The following is a 16,560-nucleotide window of genomic DNA, read 5'->3' on the forward strand; positions in this document are numbered from 1 at the left end:
ATGCACAACACAGGTGATTGCCAGTAACCTTAGTGCTCCAAGATGGGCAATATTCCCTGGTACTTACATGGCTGTTGATTCTTCAGCATGATGGCCTGGGGGCCTTACAACAGCAAAGCCATTCTGTAAGAACAAGATAGGTTTTCAATTATCAGCTTAAAAAAATACTTGACTCAGTGCAAAACAGAGCAGCAGGCAGACTGGATTGAAATCTATTAGAGGCTCTTGAGCACTTTTTCTCTGCCTCTCCCTTGCCCTCCTTTTGTCTTTCCCTTTCCCCCTCCCTTCACCACCCCATACTTCCTGAACTTTCAGGCAAATTACTCTTTAATGCACTCATTTTTTAAACTGGCTTCTAAAAATCAGGAAACCATAGCGAGCGTGCCCTGGAGACTCCAGATGAGCAGTCATTGAGAAATCCCAGTCCTTTTGTACAATTAGATATTTATACACCGGCTCTTTGTACTCCTTGCCTCAGTGATGGAATCTAGCATCCTGTTTTATGGAGGAATTTTATGACTTATTAACTGCCAACAGTTCATAACCCCTCAGGCTTAATTAACTAGCCTCATTGGCCTCTGAAGAAAGACTAATGTTTAAACTACAAACTAGTATTTTGCAGAAGGATCTATGGTTTACAGAGCTTTTTCACAATTCTTGACAGAACACTAAACATAAGTGTATTCATTGATTTGCCAAGTTCCACTATTGAGGTCAAAGGCTCTGCGACCAGCTGAGTAAATTGGCTTTCTTGAAACATTCAGTTCAGTTAGCAGTCCCTCAGCAGTTAGATCCACATCAAAAGAGATGCCAGATGCGGAAAGGACTTCATACTTCATTTTTGCAAAATCATGACGGCAACGGTTGAAGACATAGGAATATGATCTCATTAGCTATTAAATCATCTGGCAGATAGGATGGTGCCTTCCACAATCAAGGAGTGACCTTGGCCAGTCTCCATATTTCAAACATTATATAACGCCAGTGAAAAGAAATTCTGTCATTAAATAACATACTGAAAAAGAAATGCTGGCAGTACATCTGTATAACAAAGGCTGATGATGTGGACTTTTCCTCCTTTTTAGCTTCATTTTCACAGTTCTGCTATTGTAGTATGTGGTTAGACACACAAATTTTGCAAGTGAAAATGGAAAATCCACTTGCCTTTCAGTAAAAGAAAACAGTCTTTTTTATAACTGTCTCGACTGGCATTTGTAAGAAGCTGAAAAATTACACATAGTATTGATTCTCCTCCTTTAATCCATCCCTTTGAAATTTCTTATTTAAAGAGAGAATTTAGAAGGAGGACAAAATACTCTGAATGGCAACACTATCACCCAGACTATTTATTTTACAAAAGCTATGAGGTCTGAACCAAATTTAGTATCAGAGAAACAATGGTCACATTTTTCTCAGGATGCCTGGACTCCAGGAAGGTTCAAGTTAGGTGTGCATTGCCAACAGCACAGCAAGCACTGCTCATTGCTTGCGCTCTTTGCTAGCTATGTAGCCCATGACTTTCACCCACATTGTTCAGGACTCTCTACATTGATTGAGTCTTACTTGTACTGCATTGTGCTTGACTTGGACCTCCTCTGGGACCTCTGTGGGGTAATATTATAATGGTTAATTTTCTTTTCTCAGTTGAAAGTACTTGAAACAACATGAGGATGAAGTTACAGCCCAACTGTGACTTAATGCCAAGGTTAAATGTAACACATGTTGGAGGTGCAAGGGAGCATACACTGGTGCGAGGGTGTTGGAGATTTGAAGGCAGCCAGTGTGGCGTTAGAGGGCTCTGACTGGCAAATGAAGTAAAATCTGGCATGCAGACTAACCACAGAATCCCAGTGTCTACAACTGTGACAGAATTGATTAGTTTACTCCAAAACAGACTCAGATCGTGCTAACATGCATGCAAATATGGATGATCTTGGAACAACCATTGCAAGAACAACCTGAGAAGCTATGTTGTATATATAGATAGACCTGAAAAGACTATGACTAAAAGCATAAGACAACTTCATTTTGGGATTTTAATGAGTCTTTCTTTTCCATGCATATTTTGCGATTTAAATATATTCTTGCTGTAACAGTTTTCAAATAAGAAGAAAAAATATTAAATGGACAGAGATGTCTTTTTAAAAAAATATTCAAATCTCAAAGCTAGCTTTCTTGTGTAAACTTTAATTCCACCAAGGATTACTCTGTTTTGAAGAGCAGTAATTTATCTGGTTAGACAAAGGAATGTGTTGTTTAAGACTGCGGATGTTACCATGTGAGAAATGCGTTCATATTCTGCCCTTAGCAGATCAAATGTATTCAGGATATATAAGTCAGTTCAAAAATGGAGATTTATTCAAATGGTGGAATGAGGAAAGAAGAGCTGACAGAGAGGTCTTTTATTTTAGTGTAAAAATAAATGAGTGAAAGATTAAAAATGAAAAAGTTAAGAAATTGTATATGAACACATGTAGCAACTATGAAGACTACACCTAATTTGTAACTAGAGTACAGTTTAATGTGTGGGATTGAATATTACTTTTTAGTATTTACATTGTAGTAACATGTATAGCTGCCAACCTGCATGGGGTCCTGCTGTGCTAGTCACTATCAAAATATAGTCCTAAAGGATAATTTCAAATCTAACATCTGTAATTCCATTCTTTCCTTCAGATGCCCAAAACTCTGTTGGTGGGCATAAAGACATCACTATTAACTTGTTCATTTATTCAGTTTGGATTGTGATTTATCCATAGTTCACATACATGAGAAATTTTCCATATCAATTTTTGTATATCATTTCACCGACCATGGAGCAGACTACTGGACCCCAACTGCTCCGGGAATTAAGTAATCTGTGTCAGCCATGTATTTGTCCCTTTTCACCAGTTGAGTTATTCTGGCCAATGGGATAGAGTTAGAGAGGCTGAGCTTTCTACATCTACTTTCCTGGGTAGGGATAGGCAGCTTCACAGGTAATCATTTGCACAGGTAATGATGTGCACATTTAACCTTGCCTCAAAAAAACTGAAGCTGAATTCCTAAGTGCTTAAAGGCTAAGTAGGTCAAATGGAAGTAATTTTTTTTCCCAACAAAGTGAATATAACACAGTCAAAAAGACTTAAAAACATTCACAAAAAATTTGAATAGTCTTTTCTTATTAAAAAACAAGAATAAACTTAAATTTCACTTTTGGCCAGCATTTAGAGCAGTAAAACTCAATGAACTGTAAGATTCAAGTCAGCAAACAGATACAACATATAGTGAAAGTGAATTTTTCAAAAATACTGGTTTCTTTCAATTTATAATTATGTTTCTAAGTGATAGTAGTACACTGAGAAATATTTGAAAAACATTCTAAGAATATTTAACCTACCCAAATACTTATTCTACCACTCATTTTTCACTTGCCATTCCTTCTGCCACACTCCCCCTTTCTCTGCTTCTCTTCAACAGCCAGTAAGCATGTTTAACTGAACAAAAGTGCTAGATGGTAAGGCCATGACTTCACAATAAGATTTAATTATGAGTGCAGATATGAACAAGATTTAGACTATTAAGCCCTGCACTTCAAAAACCCTTTAACATATTTTGTCCTTAAATCTTTTATCACCTGCAAAAATTAATTAAGTGCAGATGTAACAGGTTAGGTTTTGATGCCAGGGTTCATTTCCTGTCTATGCTTTGTCAGACACCCTATTACACCTCCTCATGAACTGTAGGAAAACAAAAATGGTGCTCATAAATCAGCATTCAACTTTCCTTGGGCTGTGTATTGGGCTGATCCTTTAAGTGCAAGGTAGAGCTCCAATTCATTATTCATGAAAATAATATAGACAACATGCTAAATGTCACCTGCATTTAAATAATCCATTTGTTAAACATATTAAGCATTGTGTAAGAATGCCTTCTATTAAAATACAAGACTAATCCAATGAAGTGGATTTTTAATCATGTAGCTTTCCTTCAGGGAACCATCAAAAGCTGGCATACATGACTTGAGAACTTCTTAGAGGGAATGACCTGTTGATTTGTTTAATAATATCGAAGTTACACAACAAGTTGAATCATTGCTAGCTGGGGGGAAGTAGCCAATTTGGTTACCAAAGCAACAACATTCTTTAAAGCACATCTGACTATTTAAAGTTTGTATTCTGTAGGGAAAAGTAAACTAGGGTTCTGTAGGGTTATTTTAACGGTGGAAGTATCAATTCATTTAAGGACCATAAAAGTTGCCCTGATCTGTGCCTTCTTCTCATTAAATTGCAGTTAACACCATTAAAGTGAAACATAGATGTTTATGGCTTCAGTACTGCCATCCTGGCTTTAATGAGTTCCCAAAATCAGAGGAAATGCACACCTTTATTACTTGTAGGCATTAAAAGCAGGAAAGTCTGACATATAAATACAAATTCATTATCTTTTATCTAGATGCACTGAAAGTGTGATGCTTGCCAAGAATACATACCAGATCTACAATCAATATCTTGCCTATATTTAGCTTGTCTCTCAAGTATTTGGCAGTAATTGCAATCGAATTAAAAAAGCAGAACCCCCTGTAGAATAGAGAAGAACAGAAACAAGAAAGCAAATCAGTCAGGAAAACAGCTATAAATAATGTTCAGAGCATTTTAAAAAATGCTATATGATCTCTGAGGCCATAAATCTGCTTCTGGGAGTACCTAGAAAGCCTTTTCAGTCATCTGCTAACAATTACAGTTCTTCGGAGACATGCACAACACAGGTGATTGCCAGTAACCTTAGTGCTCCAAGATGGGCAATATTCCCTGGTACTTACATGGCTGTTGATTCTTCAGCATGATGGCCTGGGGGCCTTACAACAGCAAAGCCATTCTGTAAGAACAAGATAGGTTTTCAATTATCAGCTTAAAAAAATACTTGACTCAGTGCAAAACAGAGCAGCAGGCAGACTGGATTGAAATCTATTAGAGGCTCTTGAGCACTTTTTCTGTCCAATCACCCTTTCATAGTACTGCCAGAAATAATATATTTGAGAACAGTGGCATATAAACTTACATAAATACACACATGCACATGCATACATACACACACAATGATCTGAAGAGAAGGGAAAAAGCAAGATAAGAAAGCTGTTGTTATCGATTCTGCTGTCTAAAATTGAAATTTAAAAGGAAGCAGAAACCACTGATCCATTCTTGATCTAAATTCATGTAAACTTACATTGCTTCAGCTTTAGATGCTTCAAAATAAAAGTAGCTTGAGGTATATATTTTATATGATTAATCAGTGTTGACCCTACCTTCTGTATGGTCTAAATGATAAATTCACACACACATACACACACACACGTAACTCCTAACAGTAGAAAAAGGACAACAATGAATATCCCATATTTCTGCAAACCATAAATTAAACTTGAGCATCTGCCATGCTCACAACTTTAATAGATTCCTTAAAGTCAATTTCTAACACACCTTCTGGAATTGTGTATAAATTTCGTAATGTACAGCAGTAGACTCAGTGGCAATCAAGGAATTTTTTGCCTCTAGAGTCACTGAAGATAAAAGAAAAATGAAATTTCCCTACTTCCAGTGTGAATAAGGTAAAGAGAAAATGTAGTACTGGCAAGGTAGCTCTGTTCAGAAAGTCAGATTATGTATTCAAGAAGCAGTGTCTCATAAGGGTGTGCATCGTATCAAATTTCTCTCACAACAGTCCGACTCAGGAGTAACTCCATTACTTCATCAAATTTTATTTCAACTGTTCAGGAGAGTCTCTTCTATTCAGCTCTATATTTGACATCAAGTTAATGACAACACATACATAAAAATAAGAAATTATAATCAGTGCATAAGTATATGAGCCAAACTTGTGTTTTCAAGCAGCCTCACAGAAATACCGTGTGTGTATGTATGGCTGCAAGATCAAGCAAGCATTGTATTTGCTGCTAAAAGTAATTCAGGCAGCCAGCTGCAAAGTTTTGTAGGGCATGGCCAAAGTTCTATCAGAGTACAGCAAACTTAAACTATAGTGCAAATGGCGTACATCTGTAAGAGTGGTTCCTCTGGCCACCATTAAAAGAATCTGGGGGATTTGACATCATGCCTTATTTTGCATTAAATGTCCATATTGCAAAAAAAAACCCAACAAACAAACACAACAGAACAAAACCAAAAAACCTAAAGACATAACAAATATATATGTTCGTATTTAGGCAGGCGTTCCTGGGGGTGGAATATAAATTGCCTATAGATCAAAAAAAAAAAAAAAAAAAAAAAAAAAAAAAGCCTTTGGACTGCACTAATCTTCAGAACCAAACCAGCTTCACACTTTTAGCTAAAATGGTATTCCTTGTCCTTCTGGGGAATTTTTAACATTTTGTCTTCACACAAAACATGACTTGGAGAAGAATTCTGTGAAGAATTCTTTTGTAGTATTTATGAAAAAACAAAGTATGTGTATGCTGAGGAATGTACAGATAATGAAGTGAAAAAAGGCTTAGAGAAGAGGGCATTACTAGAGAGAGAGAGAGCATCATGCTACCTGCATTTGATTCTCTTGATATTTCTAACAATTTGGAAAAAGTCCATGCAAGGCTTACAGCTGCCCCTGCTCAGCTCACAGCTCATTATCATCTAACTTTATCAGCATTCCCCAAAGATCAATATAATTAAGATGATTATCTCTAGGAGGATTTCATAGGGCAATACAGACAGAAAAAATCAACACTGCTGGTTTTGACAACATGACAGTTACAGTATAGGCTTGTCTTTTTTGCTCCCTTACATTGAGGAGGCAGTTTGGAAGCCCTGTTTTATTACAGCTAGCTAAGTTAATTCTTACAGGTCCCCATGAGCATGCAAGACATTCACATTAAGTGTTGTGACCATTTTTAATGTGTTTTTACATTACAAGAAGTTCAATATTCACAAGGGATTTCTTTCTTTTTTTTTTTTTAATAGCATGCATATATTGATGATAAAGCACATAATATAATCAAATTTTACCAAACGCTGAAAACTAGTTACCATGCAATATGAACAGCAACTTTTGTGTAATTGATAAAACACTTCGTTTCTCCTACTTTCAAACTTTGAATGAACACAGTGTACATTAGTACAATGGAACATGAATTAATTTATTTCGGCAATATTTAAATACCAGACAGTGAGCTCAGAACAGTAGACAGAAATCCGCTTTAAAGACAGAAAGACTAACACAGAGCAATATGTTAAAAATGAAGCCAACACACATAAATTCAAAGCATTTTTTTACAGAGCCTTATTTATACTAGGATACAGACACCTTCATATGGAGACAGAACACTAAACTGACTGACAGACATGGACATTAGAAAATGGGTTCATGTCTGTGTCATTATGATCACCTTTAGTTAAATTTGAGGATAGAGAGTAAAGTCTGCATAGAGATATTTTAAAATCTGTGCAAACTCAGTTTATAAAGTCTGACCAAACTCAGTTTATAAAGAGGTTTCACTGCAGACAGACCCATGCAGTTGGATCTTTACTGAAAACTAGGGAAAAATGTTTGTCTTTAGTAAGCTGAGCATTCTTCTTTCATGACTCCAAATAGGTAGTTGGATGCCTGATTTCCAAAGAACAGAGGTGTACATCCTATTGTGACCTTCTTGTCTTTAGTGGTACAGTTGAATATTTTTTTCAGTGTGCTGGGTTAAAGTGTTGAGCTAAATCACACTTGGGCATCTACTATACCTCTCCCTGAACCTTTCCAAGATGAACACGCAAGACAATGCCATAACACAGGTGGTCACTCCAGGGCTTGGGACTGACCACCTATAGCAGAGTTCCACTGGTGTTTCTATTATGCAAGGAGGTACAAGTAGACAACTTAAGACAGTTTTTCCCTAGGGCAATATGTGGTGATTGTGGCAAGGTGTGAATCACTCCTCCCTTCTCTTGACAGTGAGGAGCTTACTCTGTCTAGACTACAAGTGGACCAGAAGCAACCCCAGCCAGTCTGGCTCTCCAGGTACACTGAGAAGCCTGAGAAGCTGTGCATACCAACTTTGGCCTGGTACTACTCTAGTAAAATCACCTGGCTTTTTGTTGACCCCAAGAAAAGCCAATGCCATGCAAGAAGCAATTAACCTCAGCAGGCAATCCAAGAGCACTTATTGAAGCTGTAGAAGACTCAGGTTCAACTCCTTCTTGAACATGGGGATGAATTTGTAAATATTCTTCCCATACCTGTTTGTATATTTAGATTATGTGGTCAGTAAAGTGAGACACACCTTTTTAGTCTAAGTGAATTTTCTAACAATAAGTCTAGAAACAATCTCTACCTCAGCTCTTATTCAAATTTATGATCTTTAATTATTTCCTGCAGAGTACCAGTCCTCCTATAGAGGACAAAACACCACCACTGAATCTCAAATTTAAGAGAAGATAGTTTTATATAGAGTTTAAATATTGATTCATTCCAGTTGAAAAGATAATAAATTGACTTTCTTCTTGTATTTTAAACTGTAAACCCCTTTATGAAAGTGCGATGCCATCTATCCCAAATATTCAAGAGGCAATGGGCACAACTTAAAACAGCAGATGCTCCATCTGAACTTTTTTTACTGTGAGGGTGACCAAGCAATAGAACAGGTTGCCCAAAGAGGTTGTGGAGTCTCCGCCCCTGGAGACATACAAAAGCCATCTGGACATAGTCCTGGGCAACTAGCTCTAGGTCGCCCTGCTTGAGCAGGGAGGGTGGACTCCATGACCTCCTGAGGTCACTTCCAACCTCAGCTGTTCTGTGATTCTATTCAGAAGTTCATAATCTTTGAAAAAAGGCTTTTAGGAAAATGGGTGTAATCCCTAAGGATCAGCAAATTTCTTGGCAGAACTTTGTCCTGTGCAGTAGCTAATTGCAGCTACAAACATTGTTAAGGACAGCTTTCTCAGGAACCTCCGTGTGTTTCATAGGGAAAACAGGTACTAACTCAGGGTCTGAATTCCACACTTGAAGCTAAACATCTTCCTAAAGTTAGGTGTTAAAGTTTCTATTTTCTACATGTCTGAATCTCTTAACCTATCTAGCCCTTAGCTCTTAAAATTAGCAGTGCTTAAACATGGCATTCTTGGACATTCACTTGTTTTTAATGGAAAGGTTTTATTTTTGCTTCAGTGCGGACAGGCTTCAGAATAAGAAGCAAATCACTGAAGCTAATAATTCAGTTCTTTGTAGAAACTTCTTTAGTTATTATACAGAAATGTATCCATCCCTCCTGTCAGAATTGATATTCCTTATGTTTTTTATATATACAACTTTGTATCTTTATTTAATTATTCAAAATTAAATTTAAAATTAAATTTATTTAAAATAAATTTAAAAGGTGCTCCATACAGTGTATCTGACAGGATGTAACCCCTCAAGTGGCCTTAGTGCCATCTTTAACCCTGCTATCTCTGGCTTAGTTAACTCCTGCAATAACAAACATCAGGGCTGCTTTAAGTCTTGGCTGTCTACAACAATCCCTTTGCAACTGGTATCTTGAGGAAGATAACCATATTCTTACCAGTGTCACTTATGCTGTAACATGATCACAAGCTATGCCATCCAGCAGGGAGGGCAAGCATGAGACTGAGTGGTGTAAGGCCAAGGTAATCCTCAGGTACCTGTTTAGGACAATTTTACAAGCTATTCATACTGCCAGAGCAGGAGGCAGTATCTGGCCCTGGGGGTCTACGAATCCAGTGAACAAGAACCCATGATTTAACAGAGCAGTATTCGCAGCATGTAGATTTGCCAAGAAAACAATAATGGACATGAGGGAATACCATTTTGTCTTGCAGAGGAAGCTAGTAGAGGCCAAAAACACAGAAATGGACAATAAACATTTAACTCTGTGATGGAAACAAAGAGTTCCCTGTCTGCTTTCCTGAAGGTTTAAAGAGGATAGCACCAGAAAATAAACATGATAAGTTGGTGCTTGCAGGCTAACTTATATACAAACATGATGGCCAGTTTAGCCACAATAATGTTAACTATACAGGGAAAGAAAGCAAAGAGCTTGAACAAAGTGGTCATAAAGATAAGCTATGTACCACACATATAATTAAAGTTGTACTACTGTATGAAATAATAACAGTCATCCAGCTGTAAATATAACCATAATTGTTGGGATAAAGTATCTAAGGGATGGTTCCATATGAAATTTTGTAATTTTGTACCTTTGTAAAAGCAAAGAATACAAACTACTAGCTAAAAGTCATCACTGGTAACTTTGGTTGATGTTTTTTATCCGTCCTGTCTTTAAGACTAGTAAAATAAGCATTCATTTGTTACTGTTTCTTACACAGTATGCATTGTTAAAAATGCTGTGCCTGAGTGTGGAAAAAAATGCCTCTTTTTGTGGCTGCCACACATTGCTCAGAAAGACAGAGGGAGAGTGTTATGGGGCAGAGGGTGAGACATGGAGATAGAAACAAGGGTAGGGCAGAGGCTGCAAGAGCAATGCTGTCCAGGAGGCATCTAAGCACAGAGCATTTCCCAGGAAGGGAGGTTTTTGTACATAACCAGAGTAGCTGTGTGGGGGTTTGTGTTGTTCAGGCAGGCATGAACATTCGCTGGCCTGAAGTTTTACTGGAGAGAGGACACCGGGACTAGGGAAACATTTGTTTTCAGCTTTTTATTTATTATGCCTTTAGAAAGATACTTAATTTTAATTTTTGTTCTAAGAAAACATAGCAGTAGAGCTGTGAAAGATGGCCGAGTGATTTTTATATAGAATATTTTTAAGACTAGAAAACTAAGAGCTTGGGGAGTGAGGTGGCTGATAAAACTAATTCTGCTTACTCACTAGATTAGTACAATTTACCATATGATGATTCCTCCATAGCTGTGTGTGACAAAGGCTTTAAGAACAGTAATAACCAAACTCAGTTGGAATGAGAGTTTCAAGTTCAATTTAAGTTATCTGCAGATTATACAAAGACAACAGAGTAGCAATGACCAAACGCAGGAGGTTTATTTTGGTATTGATTCAACCTGACATATCAGAAAGAACCATCCCAGGAACGTATCAGATTCTGGTTTGGAGGAAACTAATTTCAATTGCTTTCATTCTGTTAAATGACCCCTAACTACCAGCAGGACAACTTTACACATGTGTGTGCGTGTGCACACACGTACATACGATAAGGCAGAGAAAGGGTTTATGCTTCACTTGATTCAGCTGAAGTGGATGTTCAAGACAGTCTCAGACCACATTTTTAACTGATGTTTCTTTTTTCTTCAGTGTTCTTTTTCAGAATTGCTTCTTAATTCATTCCAACATTTTTAAAAATAGGGAATAACCACACAAATCCTACCAGCTCTTATTAGTTTATTGTGTAGGTTTCTTCTGTTTCAGATTTGTCAAATTAAAAATATATGGCATGTATGTGTTTCTATCACAGAAAAGAGTGCTGCCATTGCTAATGTTCACATATTTAAAGGATATGCAAAGTAAACTAGACAGTAGTCCTTATCATGGGTACTGAAAATAATTAATTCCAACTTATGATAGTACTGAGTGGGGTATCTGAGGCTGAAGAAACCATTTCATAAATGTCCCTTTGGGTTTTCAGTAGTTTCATGGTATGCTCTATCACTGAGTTGCCCACAACAACATAAAGTCATCTCACATTGCAAAAAAAGGTTCTTATTAGGTATGCTCTTTTTCAATTATATTTTTCTTTCCTGCCAGTCAATTGTATGATACTAAGGGAGAACCAGAGAAATGTACAATTTGTTATCAGAAAGTAAGTTAAGACACATTTAATGTTCACAAAGCAGCACACAATAAAACAACCATTACAAGAACAAATAATATTTTGAAGGACATTATTCAACAAAGTATAATTAAAAATGATCACGTTAACATACTCAACTATCTGAATTCCAACTTCTAACGTAGTATTAATCATTTAATCTACACCTAATATAGGGCAGCCAAAGAGGTGGCAGCATCAGCATGAATAATTTGGTTGACAAAATGTAAATATCAGCAACCTAAACTCTTTCAGAAAAAGCACTAATTTTGTAAACTGGGTCCTAAAGGTGAAATTCTCTGCAAGTTCTAAGAGTTATGAATGAAATCTGAAACTCAGGAGAGACCATGCCGAAACCCTCCTTATTTTCCTCTGATACTTGACTGATGTGGGGTTTGGACAACCTCTGTACTTGTCCAGTTGAGCAGCAGGAGGGAAGTGCCTGCTGCGCAGGATAGCCGGGTGCAGGCAAGGGGAGAGTCGCTTTGTGCCTCGCTGCCTGGGAGTGAAGTAGCTCACAGAAGGGAGGGGAGGTGAACTGAGCTAAGCATCAGAGTGGATGTAAGGCAAGCAGGCAGCTGAGAAATAAATGGGAAGGCTGGGCAGGACAGCACCTCCCAGTGCCACCAAGCCATTAGAACACACAAGGAGATTCTTAGGAGACACTTCCAGCAAAGAAATCTCTCTCTGTAGATGCAGATCTTTTAGGACCCTCTTTCTGAAGTTGCGGTCATTAAGTATAGGCTAGTGACAATGATTTCCAAGTTCATGAGATATACTGCATGCGAGAAATCATATGCAAGGCACTACCTGTATTTCTTCCCCAAGCCCCAAGGAATATATAATAAAACTGCTCTTATCTGTTAAAATTATTTATTGGATAAAGCTAATGACTGTAGTGGAATGACATTCATGCACTTCCACATACTTCACTCTTCTAAGATCTGTGATCAGCCAGCAGATTATTAAAAGTCATCTACATAAATCTGTTGGGGAAATGAGAAAGGAGCAAAGGTAGGTACAGAAAAACAGCTGGACAAGAGAGCAGTGGCACCCATTCCATACAACATAAATACCTCATCATTCATCAGCCAGTTTCCTAAATTATAAAAAGCTCAAAAAAGTGTGACCTTCATGCAGTATTTAAGCTCATCTCCTACTGTAATATTGCCAAGATTACTTTCATCATACATGTAAATAAATTCATGAAAAAAAGGAAAAGCATAGCATTCAACTCAGTATAACATCACATTTATCATACTACTTACTTCAGTGGTGTGATTCTCTATTCAATATTATCTCAAGTGTATCAAATGGATCTATATGAGTGCTCATTATATTATTAAACAAACCTTAAAAATCCTGAATTCTGATTAATATAATCAAATAATAAACATCCAGATTAAGACTCCCCAGAGAAGGGACAATTTGTCCTGATCTTAAAAAAATCCACCACCACAGTAATTTACTATTATGGCAGCAGTAGAATTCCAGTAAACCCTATTGTTTTACATCCTTAGCACTGTCATATTGATGCTTTCCCCATTAGTCAAGGAGATCAAAGAAATCTGATGTCTCACAAGGGGTTTGAACTACAGTGAAGAGAACTCTTAACTCCTGGTCAGTTTTTGAACACTGTCCAGATCAGATGAACAAAATGTTGCTGTTCTCAGACGAGACCTTTGTGGAATGGGACTGATAGTCTCAGGAAATTCAGAATAAAGTAAAGAACTTTTCTTCTTGCATACGTTTGACTCATGCCTAGCTCTGTAGTGAAACTCTCAATTGTTCTTCAGACTTTTATAATTTATTTTGTAATCTGAACCCTTTTTTTAGCAGCATGTACCTATAGTTCCAACCTATAACTATCACTCAATAACAATCACACAATAGCAAGAGATATCAGTAGAGACCATGGCTAAGCATAGAAATTGAAGTGTCCTGTCCTTCCTGAAATGGACTTTAAATGTCAGATGCTAGTCAATACAGGGCAGTTTATGTCTGTTAGTTTCTATGCTCTAGCTAGGCAGTGAAGACATTTATCTGCAGTATTAAATTTATTGAATACATGTCCATAAAATATTATATTAATTTTGATTTTAGGAAAACCATGTTAGACTTTAAAAAAACATAAATTGATTCATCAAGCTATAAGAAATATTGGTCTTCTCATACTCAACTACACTGACAAACTTGATCATTCTCATGCCAGAAAAGCACTTGTTAAATTAATTACTTCAGTTTCTCATTCCCGAGGCTTCTCATCTCAGACTGTGTCTATGCTAGATAGTTTTAATCAGAGGTTATCCTAATGTTGCTGTGGCTGTTACAGAAAAAGGCATCTGTGATTCGCTAGTGCAGTGGGTAGATAATCCACTGTCTCCTCTGATGCAACCTGGAACACTGCTCTGTGAGAAGTCCTTGCTACTCCTGTAAACTTCAGGACATGCAGCTCTTCTCAGAAAACTATGGAATTTCAGAACAAATCAGTATGTCTTGTCTCATAATTTACTTTTTTTTCTTAAGATGACACCAAACTGACTGTACCATCTGATAGCAATCCATGGTGGTAAACTTCCAGGGAAAAACTACAGCATGTTTCTCTACTGTTCCCATCCTTCCGTTTACATGTTGCAGAGCTGTTTTAGCTTACACACAATTCTTGGAAGGCACTTTTTTGTCATCCAAAGATTCTCAAGCTGCAGCAGATCATTCCAGATTCCTATCAGAGCTTAATCCTCCCACTCAGTGCTCACAGAAGAGGCCCCAAATGGTTGCTTCACAGGCATATTTGCTCAGTGAATGTATATGGACATCGTCAGCTTCACTTACTTCCCCTCAGATCTTCTCTACAGAATTGGCATTTTCCCTATACTAGAAAGAGCTGATCAATGCAAGATGTATGTTTGGAAAAACAACATGTAAAGTCATAAAGGTTGGAACATACAGATCTGTGGAATTAAACTCTTACAGTTACCTACAACCTCATCCTGAACACCATGTAAATACACTGCAAAATCCCCCTAATGTCATTTGCAATATGAGGGCACTGGGAGCAATCTGACAGCAAAGCCCAGGTTTGTATGGATGCAGTGACAAAGCAAACACAGGAGGACTCTGCCAAAATAGCTTAATGTCAGGGTATGTGCATTTCCAGAACTTCTGCTAGCATGCTTTTCTTCTGCCAGTCAGGCCTTAATAACCTTTCCATAACCTTAAATTATAAATATGACATGCAGATTGCTAGTTCATACAGTTGGCACAGTGGCAAGTCATTAGGCTTCATGCTAGAAGTATAGGAGCACGTTAGATAAACACCTATCAGGAATGGCGTGAGTAGTCCCGATCCTCTTTCACAGCAAATCTTTTCCATTCCTATTTTCTTGATGATTTGGTATAAACCAACTACTTCACATGTCTATTGAACAATTACGTTTCCTATGTCTCAACTGCAGGTTGCATGAGGCTGCTTCAATTCTCTGCACTGTAGACAAAGATTCTATTTAGGATCAACAATAATTTTACAGTAAACTACAAACTTGTACTTAATTTAAAATATTTGTTTACAGACTGTTGCAATGCCAGCAGCAACCAAGGTCTCACAGTGGCTGATGTTTCATTCTTTTCAGCTGTCCATCCCGCACACATAAACAACCAAGAGCATTCACACTGTGGAAAGACACCACAAATGTACAGAGGTAAGCAATAGATTCTGAAGTGGATCCTGTTCATGTCAACTGCACACAGGACATACGTCATTTTCTTATCAAAACTTGCTTTTAGATTGCCTTAGAGACCAGCATATGTCTTATAGTTGCCAAAGGTTAAAACCAGATAAAAAAATCCATCTTCACTTTCATTAGTTCTGTTAGGTGGGAGTAATGCACAGTGAGTTGTGCATTGAATCCGACGGTGCCAAAAAGGCTTAACGGGGATGAAGTACCCATCAGAAAGGATGCACAACAGGATCCCATATGATGTGCTCTGTCCTTGATCTGAGATTTCAAAATGCGTACATTTTGCGTAGTACCTGGCTAATGATTTTGGTGTCTGAATATGTAAGTTTAGTAACTGCATTCGATTGGGTCAGAGCTCTAGTAGTCCGTTTCACCTGAGCATGCTGTCATTTATGTACCTATGTATTCTATATCTATGTATTTATACCCATGAACATGTGTCCTTCCCTATGTATGTAGCTAATGCATTTTGACTGAAATAAGACAGACATACAGGAATAAAATTCTCAAGGTCAAATACAATTTGGAATTTTAAAGATGATTGTATGATTCTAATTCTAAAATATTTGTTTCTATCTTGACTTTGGGAACAGGACTGACTCCGTTAGTATTTGGACTGGAAAGCGAATAAACAGTTTCCTTAAGAAGACATGTTAGCTCCAGCAGTGTTTATTGGGGCAAGCCTGCACTCTGACTGCATATGGTGTACCTTTAAATAGGGCTGTTAAAATACCAAATAAAATGTCAAAGTCCGTCAGGTCTGGAGCTTTTATAAATTGTTTAGACTGGGGATCATTTGGGTTTTGTACATCATGCCTTGCAGATCGCGCGGCACGGAGATGGGGAAAGCAAAGGGGCCATGGCGCAGAACGCGGGGCCGTGGGCCCGGCGGAAAGGCACCTCCCGCGCCATCCATCGCTCCCCTCACCAGCCGCCTCCCTCTGCCCCCCGGCCTGCACGCCCGCTCTTTGCCTCCCCTCCCTCTGGGTGCTCTCCTGAGGTTACGCACGTGACTAAACAACCACGCTAAGAAAAAAAAAAAAAAAAAAAAAAGA

The 16,560-nt window shown here is 37.8% G+C and overlaps 1 protein-coding gene across 1 annotated transcript in view; it reads right to left on the reverse strand.

Annotated features, from left to right (window-relative positions):
• Positions 1–16,560, reverse strand: part of HDAC9 (histone deacetylase 9) — a 281,056-nt gene that overhangs the window by 93,225 nt on the left and 171,271 nt on the right. Inside the window, exons 18-19 of the mRNA XM_026843099.1 lie at positions 4,802–4,857; positions 4,472–4,559 (exon numbers count right to left, since the gene is read on the reverse strand). Of these exons, the coding sequence (XP_026698900.1) occupies positions 4,472–4,559; positions 4,802–4,857 (144 nt within the window). The remainder of the gene's footprint in view (positions 1–4,471; positions 4,560–4,801; positions 4,858–16,560) is intronic.

The sequence above is a fragment of the Athene cunicularia genome, assembly GCF_003259725.1.
Source record: "Athene cunicularia isolate RWA chromosome 2 unlocalized genomic scaffold, athCun1 chr2_part1, whole genome shotgun sequence".
Taxonomy (NCBI): domain Eukaryota; kingdom Metazoa; phylum Chordata; class Aves; order Strigiformes; family Strigidae; genus Athene; species Athene cunicularia.